We start from the raw sequence: 14,234 nt of genomic DNA on the forward strand, positions 1-14,234 counted from the left end.
CATTCATTTTATGTTTTTAGAGTACCTCAAAAAAGAATCCAGAGAGAAAGAGGAAAAAATAAATAAGATAAAACTAGTTGCTGTGAAGGCAAAGAAAGAACTAGATTCTAGCAGGAGAGAGGTAAGGTGACTTAAAAATGCAAAATTCAAGAACCTTACATTTTAGAAAATCCAACTTTTCTGTCCATAAAAAACTCTCTATTATATATTTAAAATAGGCCCAGACTCTAAGGGAAGAACTCAAATCTCTTCAATCAGAAAAGGATCAGTTGTCTACTTCCATGAGAGATCTCATTCAAGGAGCAGAAAGCTATAAGGTAAAAAGTTATTTTAATAACAAGGTTTATTTGTAATCTCTAAGTTAAGAAATGTACTAGAAACACTTGTCCATAATATAATCACTTTGTGTTTTTAGTAAATCGTTTTTGTATAATGTGGTATGATAATGTCAAGATTTTAAGTAACTAAGCTTTAATTAGTGCCTTGTATTTTAAAATTAAGATTCTGTTTTGGGATTTTATAATAAAATTAGTAACAAAAAAGATGGTATTATTACTGTTATCTTCTACTAGTAGCCCTACACACGAATCCGTGCACCAGTAGCTCTCTGCGGGGCCTGGCTGCTCCGCGCCTGCTGCCCAGAGGCTCTCCGCGGCCCAGAGGCCCATCCGCCGCCGGGCACGGAACGCTTGCCTCATCGCCACGGCGATGAAGCAAGCATTCCACCAGGCTGCTCATGCTGCTCGCTCTCAGCGGCTGCCCCCCTGGGACTGGGGGACTCCGGCGGGGCTGAGAGGACTGGGTGATGCCATCATTGTGACAGAGTGACAGTTACTTTGCATATTACCCTTTTATTAGATAGGATATATATAAAAGGCTAATATGCTAAGTATCCGACCGTACGACCCGTCGCTATGACGCACACTGACCATCAGGGGGCAGACATTCAATGCAGGAGCTGCTGAGCTGCAATGACTTGGCAGTGGCGGTTCTCGGGTGACGCACCCCGAAACCAGAGAGGAGGGAGCCCGATTTCTCACAGGTCCACACAATTCCGCCTTCGGCCCTGGGTTATGTTGTTGTAGCACTGTCGGCCCCGAATCTGGTTTATTGCACACTTGTGTTTGCATTCCACACCCTGTACGACAGCAACTTTGCAGAGTGCCCTCTCGCATTCCGGGACCCCTCAGGGGATGTTGGAGAGCTGGTTTCATCTCGATCCCCACAGGCCAGGCCAAGGGACCCCACCTGCCGGAAGGTACCCCGCTCACTCCACAGATGTCAGGGAGGTACTGCGGGAGATTGGCTCCAGGGCATGTCCGGCCCATCTCACCCAGTCCTGCCCTGCCGGCCACCTTCTAATTAATTTCCTTTCAATGTGCACAGATCTGTGTACCGGGTCACTAGTTATTTAATACTAGAGGTGTGCATCAGTGGGGGGCATGGCCTGTGGGATCAGCCCACTGTGGGAGTGCTGCTCATCCTGGTCAGCCGAGTGGCTGTGGACCTGCCCTCTGAGCGGCTTCTCCCACCATGGGAGCGCATTGACCACCAGGGGGCAGCTCCTGCATTGAGTGTCTGCCCCTGATGCTCAGTGCGCGTTATAGCGACTGACCGGTCGTTCTGGTCATTCTGCCGTTCGGTCACTGAGCTTTTATTATATAGGACTAGAGGTCCAGTGTATGAATTCATGCACCAGTGGGGTCCCTTGGCCTAGCCTGTGGGATCGAGCTGAAACCGGCTCTCCAACATCCCCCGAGGGGTCCCAGATTGCGAGAAGGTGCAGGCCAGGCCAAGGGACTCCACTGATACATGATTGGGGCCGGGGAGGGACGCAGGTGGTTGGCCAGCCGGGGAGGGACCACGGGAGGGCTCCAGGGCTTGTCCGGCCCATGTCGCTCAGTCCTGATCAGCTGGACCCCAGCAGCAAGCTAACCTACTGGTTGGAGCGTCTGCCCCCTGGTGGTCAGCACACGTCATAACGAGCGGTTGAGCAGCCTTAGCATATCATTAGCATATTACACTTCGGTTGAAAAGACGACTGGACACTTAACATATTAGGCTTTTATTATATAGGAATTGTTGTTCCCACATGAATAAACCATTTGAAGCTTAATCAACAGATCTGACAGGGAAATGAAAGCATTATTATTTGGTAATATGCTTGTCTAACTAAATAAAATGAGAATCTACTATAAAAAATAAAGTAATTTAAAATAAGAGTGCAAAATTACTGAATGTAAGATAAATACCATTATGTTTCTTTATGTATTCTTTCAGCAAATATTTTTATAGCTGGGCTGAGTACTGGGGAGATGGTGGTCACCAAATAGACTAAGGCAGTGGTCAGCAAACCGCAACTCGTGAGCCACATGTGGCTCTTTGGCCCCTTGAGTGTGGCTCTTCCACAAAATACCACGGCCTGGGCGAGTCTATTTTGAAGAAGTGGCGTTAGAAGAAGTTTAAGTTTTAAAAATTTGGCTCTCAAAAGAAATTTCAATCATTGTACTGTTGATATTTGGCTCTGTTGACTAATGAGTTTGCCGACCACTGGACTAAGGTATTGCTATGTTAGGACTTACATTCCAATGGCAATAACAGACAAGCAGACAAAAATACAAGATGGATATTGTATAAAAAAGTAAAGGTAGATAGGGAGAAGAGAGTAGGCCATAATCAAGTGGGATTTGATTAAAAGAGGGGAAAACCCAGACTAGCCTAAAATAAAATTTCGGGAAGAACTTTAATGATAAAATTTGGAACTTAATGAAGAAAACTGCAAAACATATATGGGACTACTCAATATTATTTGAAATGTTAGTTATCAGTTTTGTTTACAAGTTCTAAAACAATTTCACTTAAAATTATAGGTTTCTAAAATAAGTTTTTATTTTTCAATTATAGTTGACATATAATATATTAATTTCAGGTGTACATGACAGTGATTAGACATTATAAAACTTACTGACTGCTCATCCCAAAAAATGTAACCATCTGACACAATACATACTTATTAGAATATTATTTTTATTTTAGTTTTTTGTTGTTATAATCCTTACCCAAGGATATTTTTCTATTATTTTTAGAGAGAGTGGAAGGGAAAGGGAGAGACAGAGAGAAATATCAGTGTGAGAGAGACACATCAATTGGTTGCCTCCTACACGTACCCCAACCAGGGCCAGAGAACCTGCAACCAAGGTATGTGCCCTTGACTGGAATTGAACCCGGGACCCTTCAGTCAGCGGGCTGATGCTCTATCCACTGAGCCAAACTGGCGAGGGAATAGTTATTAGAATATTATTGACTGTATTCCCTATGCTGTACTTTACACCCAAGACTATAAGTACTAATTTGTACTTCTAAAGCCCTTCACCTTTCTCAACCATCCCTCAAATCCCCCTTCCATCTGGCAACTGTCAAAATGTTCCCTATATCTATGAATCGGTTTCTGTTCTGCTTGTTCGTGTTTTTTTTATTTTTAGATTCAATTGTTGATATGTACTTATTGCTATTTTATTGTTTATATTTAGGTCATTTAACATTTCATGTAATATTGGTAAATGCCTTTAGCTTTTCCTTTTCTGGGAAGCTCTTTATCTGACCTTGAATTCTAAATGAGAGCTTTGCTGAGTAGAATAATCTTGCTTGTAGGTCCTTCCTTTTAATCACTTTGAGTATTTTTTGCCACTCCATTCTGGCCTGCAAAGGTTCTGTTGAGAAATCAGCTGACAGTTTTATTGGAGTTCCCTTGTAGATAACTAACTGCTTTTCTCTTGCTGCTTTTAAGATTCTCTCTTTGTCTTTAACCTTTGGCATTTTAATTATAATGTGTCTTGGGGTGGGCTTTTTTGGGTTCATTTTGTTTGGGGCTCTCTGCACTTCCTGGACTTGTATGTCTATTTCTTTCACCAGGTAAGGGAAGTTTCTGTCACTATTTTTTCAAATTTCAATTTTTTGCTCCCTCTCTTCTCCTTCCGTGACCCTATAATGTGAATGTTGGTACACTTGAAGTTATACCAGAGGCTCCTTACACTATCTTCATATTTTTGGATTCCTTTTTCTTATGCTGTTCTGATTGGTTGTTTTTTGCTTCCTTATATTCTAATTTCTTGACTTGATTCTCGGCATCCACTACTCTACTGTTGATTGCCTGTATATTATTCTTCATTTCAGGTAGTGTATCCTTCATTTCTGACTGGTTCTTTTTTATAGTTCTTAAGACCTTCTTCATGCTGTTGAAGTTTTCACTAGGTTCCTTGAAGTTCTCACTAAGTTCTTTGAGCATCCTTATAACCATTGTTTTGAACTCTGTATCTGGTAGTTTGCTTGCTTCCATTTCATTTCATTCTTTTTCTGGAGGTTTCTCCTGTTCTCTCTTTTACAACATGTTTCTTTGTCTCTGCATTTTTCCTGCTTCCTTGTGTTTGTTTCTATGTACTAGGTAGAGCTGCTGTGTCTCTCGGACTTGGTAGAGTGGCCTTGTGTAGTAGTTGTCCCAAAGGACCCAGTGGCCCAGCTGGGTGCTCCAGGTGCACCTCTGTGTGGGCTGTGTGCACTGTCCTTTTATAGTTGAGTATTCTTTGTGTTGGTATCTCTGAAAGGAATTGACCTCCAGGCCAATTGGCTGTGAGGACCAACTGCAATTATAGCTGAAGTACTGCTGTACAGGAGCCCACCCTATGGAGCAGGACTTGCTTCAGTGGGGCTTTGGTGCTCACCTAGTCTGCCCCTTGAGTGTGTCACTGGTGGATGTGGTAGAGTTGTAATCTGGCATGGTCTGATGCTATCCACCGGGTGGACTGGTTTGGGGCCTTTGCGGAGGTGCAAAGTCAGCCACTGCCTGGGCCCTGCCTGGGGCCACATGGCACAAGCTACAGAGAGATCTGCAGATGGCTGCTACTTGTGTTGGGATTGGAGTTGCCCAGGAGAGGTCAAGCTGTGAACCAAAAGAGGGCTGCCACTAGTGCCAAACCTGGGGCCACTTATCGAGAGGTACAGGGCTTGCTGATGCCAGTTGCTGCTTGTCTGAGAGATGAGAGATTTTAGGAAATTCCGAAGCATGAGGCAAGAGAGGCCAGTTATATGGAAAAGTCACTGGAAACAGCTTGGATGAGTTAGCAAGTTGGGTGGGGGTAAGGTCTCGGGGAATCACCAGAGCAAGGCAAACAGTGTGAGCCAGGTTGATGGAGACTCAGATATGGTGCCCACCTGTCAGTTTGGGATATTGGGAAAATGACCTCTGCCAGCACTTTTTTCTGGGAGAAAGCTGCCCCAGCAGCTCTTACCCCGATGCCAAACAATTATTTCCTCCCCATATGTCCTTGATCCTTTCAAGGTGCTGCCTCAGCGTTAGAGCTCAGAGGAAGTGAGCCTGTGTAAGTCCGTGCATTGGCCCTTTAAGAACTGCCTGGGACTCCAGCAGCCTCCATCTCACTGAGCCACTATGCCTACTGGTTTTTACAGCCAGAATTCATGGGGACTTATTTACCTGGCACTGGAACTTGGGCTGAGGTATCTGGTGTGGGTCTGGTACTCCTTGCTCCTCAGAGGGTACCTCCATAGCCAAGATATCCCACCTGATTTAAAACCATCACACAAGGTTGTGGAACCAGCCTGTTCAATGACTCCTCCCCTCCTACCAGTCTCAATATGGCTTCTTTAATTTTCTAGTTGTGGGACATCCAGCCAGATAGATTTCAGACATTTCTGAATGATGGTTATTTTGTTTTGTTTTGTTTTAAATATATTTTATTGATTTTTTACAGAGAGGAAGAGAGAGGGATAGAGAGTTAGAAACATCGATGAGAGAGAAACATCGATCAGCTGCCTCCTGCACAACCCCTACTGGGGATGTGCCTGCAACCAAGGTACATGCCCTTGACCAGAATCGAACCTGGGACCCTTGAGTCCACAGGCCGACGCTCTATCCACTGAGCCAAACCGGTTTTGGCAGAATGATGGTTATTTTGAAGATTACTTGTATTTTTGAGGTGGTTGTGGGAAGAGGTGAGTACTATGTTTACCTATGCCACCATCTTGGCCAGAAGCCCTCTAGGGTTTTTTGGTAGAGCGATCTGGACAAGTTAGCATGTATAGAAGTGAAAAGTGACATCTTGAAGACAATAAAATTTATTACAAACCTACAATGATGTGATAAAATAAAGCATTAATTTAACAGAAGACCTAGAGACTTGTGCATAACAACACACAGTGTGTAGCCTCTTTCCTACACTTTATATTATAGCATTTAATTATCAAAATAGAAACAACCCCAAGCAGTGTTACTAACATTGCTAGTTTACAAGTGACAAATCTGAGGCACAAAGAGGTTAAGGGACTCAAGATCACAGAGCAAGTAACATAGCAGAACCAGGACTGGATTCAGGCAGTCTGGTTCCCAGATCTGTTCTTTCACCAAGTAAGCTATACTCCCCCAATGAGATTTAAAAACATAGAAACCAAGGAAGAAGGAATTAGAAAACTATTTCAGAAAAATCTAGGTAGACTTTTAATCATTCCCCACACCAAAATAAAATCCGGATGGATTATAGAGTTTTGTCGAAATAAAAGCAATGTTTTAAAACCTACAATAAAATATTTGATCATTTGACTTCTGAATATGAAATACTTTTCTAAACTTAAAAGCAATGAAAGAAGTTACAAAAGAAAATATACCTAACTCAAGAAAATATGAAGTTAACATGAAAATATGACAAGACATTAGTGTCTTTAATATATACAGATAGCTCACAAATCCATTTTTTAAACACACTTGAAATTTAAATATGGACTTTATCTTTTATGAGCCATTAGGAACTTGCTTCTTTACATATTAATTTATTAATTTTCCACAGAGTCAGATCATGTATGTCAATATATTTGTTTAAAATAGAGATTTCTAAAGATTGAAAACAGGAGTAGAATATTCAGGACCTGTGGGACAACTACAAAAAGTATAATATATGCATAATGAGATGTCATAAGGAAAGAAAGAGGTAAAGGAACAAATATTTGACACAGTAATGATTGAGAATTTTCCAAAATTTTTAACTTGGAAATGTGACATTGTTAGACACCAAATCACAGATCCAGAAGCTCAGAGAACACTAAGCATGATAAATACCACCACCACCACCCCTAAATCTAAACCTCAGCATATCATTTGCAAACTTTAGAACATCAAAAATAAATTCTGGGGAAAAAAAGCCATATAGGTAAGGAAACACACCTTACCTATAAGAATTACATTCACCTTATCAGAAACCATACAAAGAAAGAAGAAAATGGAATGAAATACTGAAAGTGTTGAAAGAAAAAAAGAAAAAACCCCACTAACCTAGACTTCTGTGCCCTGAAAAATTATCCTCCAAAAAGTGAAGTAGAAATAAAGACTTTATCAGGTAAAACTTGCAGGAATTAGTAGACATGCCTTTCAGCAAATATTAAAAGTTCTTTAGAGAGAAGGAAAATGTTACAGGTCATAGGCATGTTGAAGAACAAAGTGGGAGAATTAACATCATATGGCTTCAAGACTTACTATAAAGCAACAGCAATCAAGATTGTGGCTGAAAAATGGTCAGATCTATAGAACAGAATAGAGAGCCCAGAAACAGATCTATATAAATATAATCAACAGATCTTTGCCAATGGAGCAAAGATAGTCTTCCACAAGTGGTGCTGGAACAATAAGACATCCACATGCAACAAAAAAGAATCTCTGTATTAAATCCTCACAAAAATTAACTGAAAATGGATCATAGACTTAAGTATAAAACACAAAACTATAAAATTCTTAGAATATAATATAGGAAAGAACTAGATGACCTTGGTTATGGTGGTGGCTTTTTAGATAGAACACTAAAGGCATGACTCATGAACAAGCTATACTTAATTAACAAGCTATACTTAATTAAAATGTGTCAAAAGAATGAGAAGACAAGCCACTGACTAGAAGAAAATATTTGCAAATGACATGTATTTGATGAAGGACTATTATCCAAACAATACAATGAACTATTAAACCTCAACAATAAGAAGAAACAAAAAACCTGATTTTAAAATGGGCTAAAGACCTTAACAAATACCTCACTAAAGAAGATAAACAGATTGCAAATAAACATGAAAAGAAATTCCATATCATATATTATTAGGGAAATGCAAATTAAAACAGCAATGAGATACCACTATACACCAGTTAAAGTGGTCAGAGTCTGAAAAGATGACACTGCCAAATGCTGGTAAGTACGTGGAACAACTAGAACTTATTCATTGCTGATGGGAAGGCCAAATGGTGCAGCCACTTTGGAAGGAATTTGACATTTGCTTACAAAACTAAACATACTCTTACCATATGATTCAGCAGCTATGCTCCTTGGTATTTACCCAAAGGATTTGAAAACTTACATCCAAACAAAAACCTACACACAGGTGTTTATAGTAGCTTAATTCATAATTGCCAAAACTTGGAAGCAACCAAGGTGGCCTTCAGTAAGTGAATGGATGTCATGCACCACATAATGACATTTTGGTCAATGACAGACCACATCTATGACAGTGGTCTCATAAAATTATAATGGAGCTGAATTTTAGAAATATGTGGTTCAGGAGGAATTTTTTGTTTTTCACTGATGGGAGCAATATCTGTAGGGTTTTGCAATAGATTTTCTCTCACTGGCAGCACCTCAGTTTTGATTGCACAGGTTATATTCCAGTCATTCAGCAACTGAACTTTTTCAGTACACAGGGGTCTGTGCCCCAATGCTACATATTCAGAAGGCATTACAGCCCTCCCAGATCTAGCTTGATGGTCTTCAGAGTACAGGGCTGTAAATTCTTAATTGAGGGCCTAAATCTTATACAGAGGTCTAGAGGAGCTACTTTAACAAGGATTGAGTGCCACTGCCACTTTAGGAAAAGCTTTTGCCTTTGGTTGTGGGGAGCCAGCCTGTGTCTGTTCTTGGGAAATATTTTCAGGTTGTAATTATTTAAAGCAGGGGTGGGGAACATCGGCCCATGGGCCGTATAAGGCTGGTCTTGCCCTGCCAAAGCATTAGGGGTGAGTTAATTAAATGTTAGACCAAATATAGCAGGCTAATTTTTAAGGATAATTTGTATGGCCCAAAAATGATGTTATAAATATCCAAGTGGTCCTTGGCAGAAAAAAAGGTTCCCCACCCCTGATTTCAAGCATAGCTAAGCTTTATTTCTCCCATCAGTTCACTGCCATAGAGGGTTGATGGAAGTAAAAAATTACCACAGTCAAAATATTGAATCCTTAATTCTATACCCTCTCAATGTTAAACACCCTCTTTTTTTAAATGAGGACAGCAGAGTTCCTTAACCTGACTGCTGCTCCAACATGCAGTAGCTAAAACCACATTACCATGACAATCCCTACATTCCTTTCTCTCTCCATCTTGATTTCTTATTCCTACTGATCCTCAGGCCATCTTTCACTCCTTCCAGACATTATTATGGTGATATATGTCTTAACTAGCCAGCCTTCCCTCAATACTTCCAATCAGTCCAGCACACATTCCTGTTTATGGAGCAGCATTGACAGCTTTATGTTCTATTTTTAACTGCCCAATGGAAGCAAGGTTAGGGCTTTGGGGACTCTGTTTATAAAATCTACAGTAGTGCCGTAGGCCTGGCCTTCACATTCACTCACCACTCACTGGTTGACTCACCCAGAGCAACTTCCAGTCCTGCAAGCTCCATTTATGGTGAGTGCCCTATACAACTGTACCATTTTTAAAATATTTTCTACTGTATTTTTGCTGTACTTTTTTTTTTTACATTTAGACACACAAATACTAAACCATTGTGTCACAATTGCCTACAGTATTCAGTACCATACATGCTGTACAGGCTTGTAGTCCAGGAGCCTAGGGATATAGGAGGCTAGATCATCAAGGTTTGTGTAAGTGCCTCAATGATGTTCCCATGATGAAACTACTTAATGATGTATCTCTCAGAGCTTATTCCCATCATTAATTGATGAATGACTGACTGTATTCTGCACTATAAAGAAACAAGCTATCAAGCCATGAAAAGACATGGAAGAAACTTAAATGCATACCACTATTAAACAAAAGTAGCCAATATGAAAATATATTTGATTCCAACTATATGACATTTTATAAACAGTAAAACTATGGATATAGTAAAAAAACAAACAAAAAACCAACAATGGTTCTGAGGGTTTGTGGTGGAAAAGAGAAGAATAGGTGGAAAACAGGATTTTTAGGGCAGTAAAACTGCTCTGTAATAGTGAATATATGTCATTATACATTTATCCAAACCCATAGAATGTACAACAGCAACAGTGAACCCTAATATAAACTATGGATTTAGGGTAATGATGTTACTCCTCAATGGTGAACCAATGTAGTAGGTTTATTTATTGTAATAGACCACTCTGGTGGTGAACGTTGATGATGAAGGAGGTTATGTATTGGAGAAAGATGGGTAATGGGAATTCTCTATACCTTCCCCTCAGTTTTTGTATAAACCAAAAACTTTTAAATAATAAAGTCTGTTAAAACATTTTTAATTTTTTTAATGTTCATTGTTGAAAGTCGTACATATGTCCCCATTTCTCCCCCTTTAATCCCTCCAGCCCGCCCTTGCCCTCTGCTTTCAACAGCCTATTATCAGTGTCCATGAATTGCACATATATGCATACAAAGTTCTTTGTTTGATCACCTCCCACCCACCCACGCTCCCCTGTCTTTCCTCCGAGATTCTGCACTCTGTTCCATGCTTCCACGTCTCTGGATCCACTCTGTAAATCAGTTTATTTTAATTAGATTCCACATATGAGTGAGATCATGTGATACTTGTCTTTCTCTGACTGACTTATTTCACTTAGCATAATACTCTCAAGGCCTCTCAATGCTGTCTCAAAGAGTAAGAGTTCCTACTCTTTTACTGCTGCATAGTATTCCATGGTATAAATGTACCACAGCTTTTTTATCCACTCATCTACTGATAGGCACTTAGGCTGTTTTCATACCTAGGTATTGTAAATTGTGCTGCTATGAACATTCTTTCTGACTAGTGTTTTGTTTTCTTATGATATATTCCTAGAATTGTGATCACTGGGTCAAATGGCAGTTCCATATTTAATTTTTTGATGGAAGTCCATACTGTTTTCCATAATGGCTGCACCAGTCTGCATTCCCACCAGCAGTGTACTAGGGTTCCCTTTTCTCTACATCCTCACCAGCACTTGTCATTTGTTGATTTGTTGTTGGTAGCCATTCTGACAGGTGTGAGGTGATACATCATTGTCATTTTGATTTGCATCTCTCTGGTGATGAGTGATTGAGCATTTTTTCATGTCTCTTGGTCATCTGAATGTCCACTTTGGAGAAGTGTCTATTTAGGTTATTTACCCATTTTTTCAATTGGATTGTTTGTCTTCCTTTTGTTAATTTGTATTGAGTTCCTTATATATTCTGGATATTAACCCTTTATCAGATGTGTCATTGCCAAATATGTTCTCCCATACAGTGGGCTCCCTTTTTATTTTGTCCATGGTTTCTTTTATAGTACAGAAGCTTGTTATTTTGATGTAGTCCCATTTGTCTATTTTCTCCTTAGTTTCTTTTGACCTAGGAGATGTATTGGGAAACATATTGCTAGGAGAGATGTCTGAGATTTTGCTGCCTATGGTTTCTTCTACAATTTCTATGGTTTTTCAACTTATATTTAAGTCTTTTATCCATTTTCAGTTCATTCTTGTATATGGTGTAAGTTGGTGGCCTAGTTTCATTTTCTTTTTTGCATGTATCTGTCCAATTTTACCAACACCATTTATTGAAGAGACATTCTTGACTCCATTGTATGCTCTTGCCCCCTTTATCAAATATTAATTGTGCGTAATGGCTTGGGTCGATTTTGGGGTCTCTGTTCTGTTCCATTGATCTGTGTGCCTGTTCTTGTGCCAGTACCAGGCTGTTTTGATTATGGTGGATTTGTAGTATAATTTGATATCTGGTTTGTGATTCCTCCAACATTGTTCTTCTTTTGTAATTTGATGAAGCTATTCGGTGTCTTTTTTGGTTCCATATAAATTTCTACATTTGTGAAATATGCCATTGGTATTTTAATAGGGATTGCATTGAATCTGTAGATTGCCTTGAATAGCATGGACATTTTAATTATGTTATTTCTACTAATCCATGAACATGGTACGTTCTTTAAGTTGTTTATATCTTCTTCTCTTTTTTTAACGTCCTGTAGTTTTCCAAGTAAGTTTTTACCTCCACCGTTAAGATTATTCCTAAGTAACTTAATTTATTGGTTAAAGTGGTAAATAGGATTGTTTGTTTAGTTCTCTTTCTGAGAGTTCATTATTGCTGTGTTAAAAAGCCATAGATTTGGGGATGTCGATTTTTGTATCCTACTACATTCTCAAATTCATTTATTAAATCTAATAGTTTTTTGGTAGAGTCTTTAGGGTTTTCTTTGTACAATATCATGTCATCAGTGAATAAGGACAATTTTACTTCCTCTTTTCCAATTTGGATACCTTGTGTTTATTCTTCTTGTCTGATGACTGTGGCTAGTACCATGGTCGGCAAACGGCGGCTCGCGAGCCACATGCGGCTCTTTGGCCCCTTGAGTTTTTAGCAAAGGCCAGCTTAGGAGTACCCTAATTAAGTTAATAACAATGTACCTACCTATATAGTTTAAGTTTAAAAAATTTGGCTCTCAAAATAAATTTCAGTCGTTGTACTGTTGATATTTGGCTCTGTTGACTAATGAGTTTGCCAACCACTGGGCTAGTACTTCAAGTACTGTGTTGAATAAGAGTGGTGAAAGTGGACATCCCTGTTTGGGGTTCTGTGCGCTTCCTGGACTTGTAAGTCTATTTCTTTCACCAGGTGGAAGTTTTCTGTCATTATTTCTTCAAATAGATTTTCAATATCTTGCTCTCTCTCTTCTCCTGGCACCCCCATAATTCGGATGTTGGTTCACTTGAAGTAGTCCAGAGGCTCCTTACACTATCTCCATATTTTTAGATTCTTTTTCCTTTTGCTTTTCCAGTTGGGTGTTTTTTGCTTCTTCGTATTTCAAATCTTTGACTTGATTCTTGGGATCCTCTAGTCTGCTGTTGGATCTCTGTATATTATTTTTTATTTCATTCAGTGTATGCTTAATTTCTAGTTGGTCCTTTTTCATATCCTCTAGGATCTCGTTAAATTTATCTGCCTTTTCTAGGAAATTCTTGAAAAACCTTATAACCGTGGTTTTGAACTCTATATCCAGTCTTTTACTTTCCTCCATTTCTTTCATTTGTGACCTGTTTCTTTGTCTCCACATTTTGGCTGCTTCCCTGAGTTGATAGAGTGGCTTTGTGTGCTAGGTGTCCTATAGGGCCCAGTGGCTCAGCCTCCCCAGTTACCTGAGGTGGACACTCTTGGTACACCCCTTTGTGGGCTGTGTGTGCAGTCTTGTTGTAGTTAAGCCTTGATTGTTGTTGGTATCACTGCGGGGAGTTGACCTCAGGCCAATTGGCTGTGAGGATCAGCAGTGTCTCCACTGGGAGAGCTTCTGTGCTCAGCTTGGATGGGGCGGAGTCTCAGGGTGGAGCAGACAACCTTGGTTTCCCATCAGCCCCGCCCTAAGAGGCCCCTGTGTCTCAGTGTCCCGCAGCAATGGCTGCACACACCTCTGAGAGAAGGCTGCTCTCGAGTTTCGCCCGCTGCCAGACAGTCCAGTTTATCCCCGAATGAGTCTGTACCCAAAGTCTCACCCGGAACTGGATTTCAGTGCAGTTGGGAGGTTTTGTATCCCTCCCGAACGAGAAAGCTAGCCGCGCGTTTGCTGCCCACCCTCTCCGCGCGCCGCGAGTAAGCCAGCCATGTATTCAGCCGCCCGCCCTTTCTGCACGCACAGGTCTCCGCACCTCCACAGCTCTTCTGAGTCTCAGTGTCCTTTTCTCTTTCCTTCTAGTTGTAGAATTTCCACCCAGCCAGCCTTCCTGTGGTTCTGGATGATGTCCGCTCTGTCTTCCAGTTGCAGTTTTGAAATTGTTGTGCGAGGCAGCAGTATAGGTGTTTATCTATGCCGCCATCTTGGTTTTTCATTTTTTTTTTTTTATATTTTATTGATTTTTTACAGAGAGGAAGAGAGAGGGATAGAGAGTCAGAAACATCGATGAGAGAGAAACATCGATCAGCTGCCTCTTGCACACCCCCTACTGGGGATGTACCCGCAACCAA

The 14,234-nt window shown here is 40.4% G+C and overlaps 1 protein-coding gene across 1 annotated transcript in view; it reads left to right on the forward strand.

The window, feature by feature from the left end:
- Nucleotides 1-14,234, forward strand: part of GCC2 (GRIP and coiled-coil domain containing 2) — a 91,737-nt gene that overhangs the window by 16,270 nt on the left and 61,233 nt on the right. Inside the window, exons 8-9 of the mRNA XM_079776941.1 lie at nucleotides 21-121; nucleotides 219-317. Coding sequence (XP_079633067.1) covers nucleotides 21-121; nucleotides 219-317 — 200 coding nt within the window. The remainder of the gene's footprint in view (nucleotides 1-20; nucleotides 122-218; nucleotides 318-14,234) is intronic.

Source organism: Cnephaeus nilssonii, assembly GCF_951640355.1.
Source record: "Cnephaeus nilssonii genome assembly, chromosome: 7".
NCBI classification, from domain to species: Eukaryota; Metazoa; Chordata; class Mammalia; order Chiroptera; family Vespertilionidae; genus Cnephaeus; species Cnephaeus nilssonii.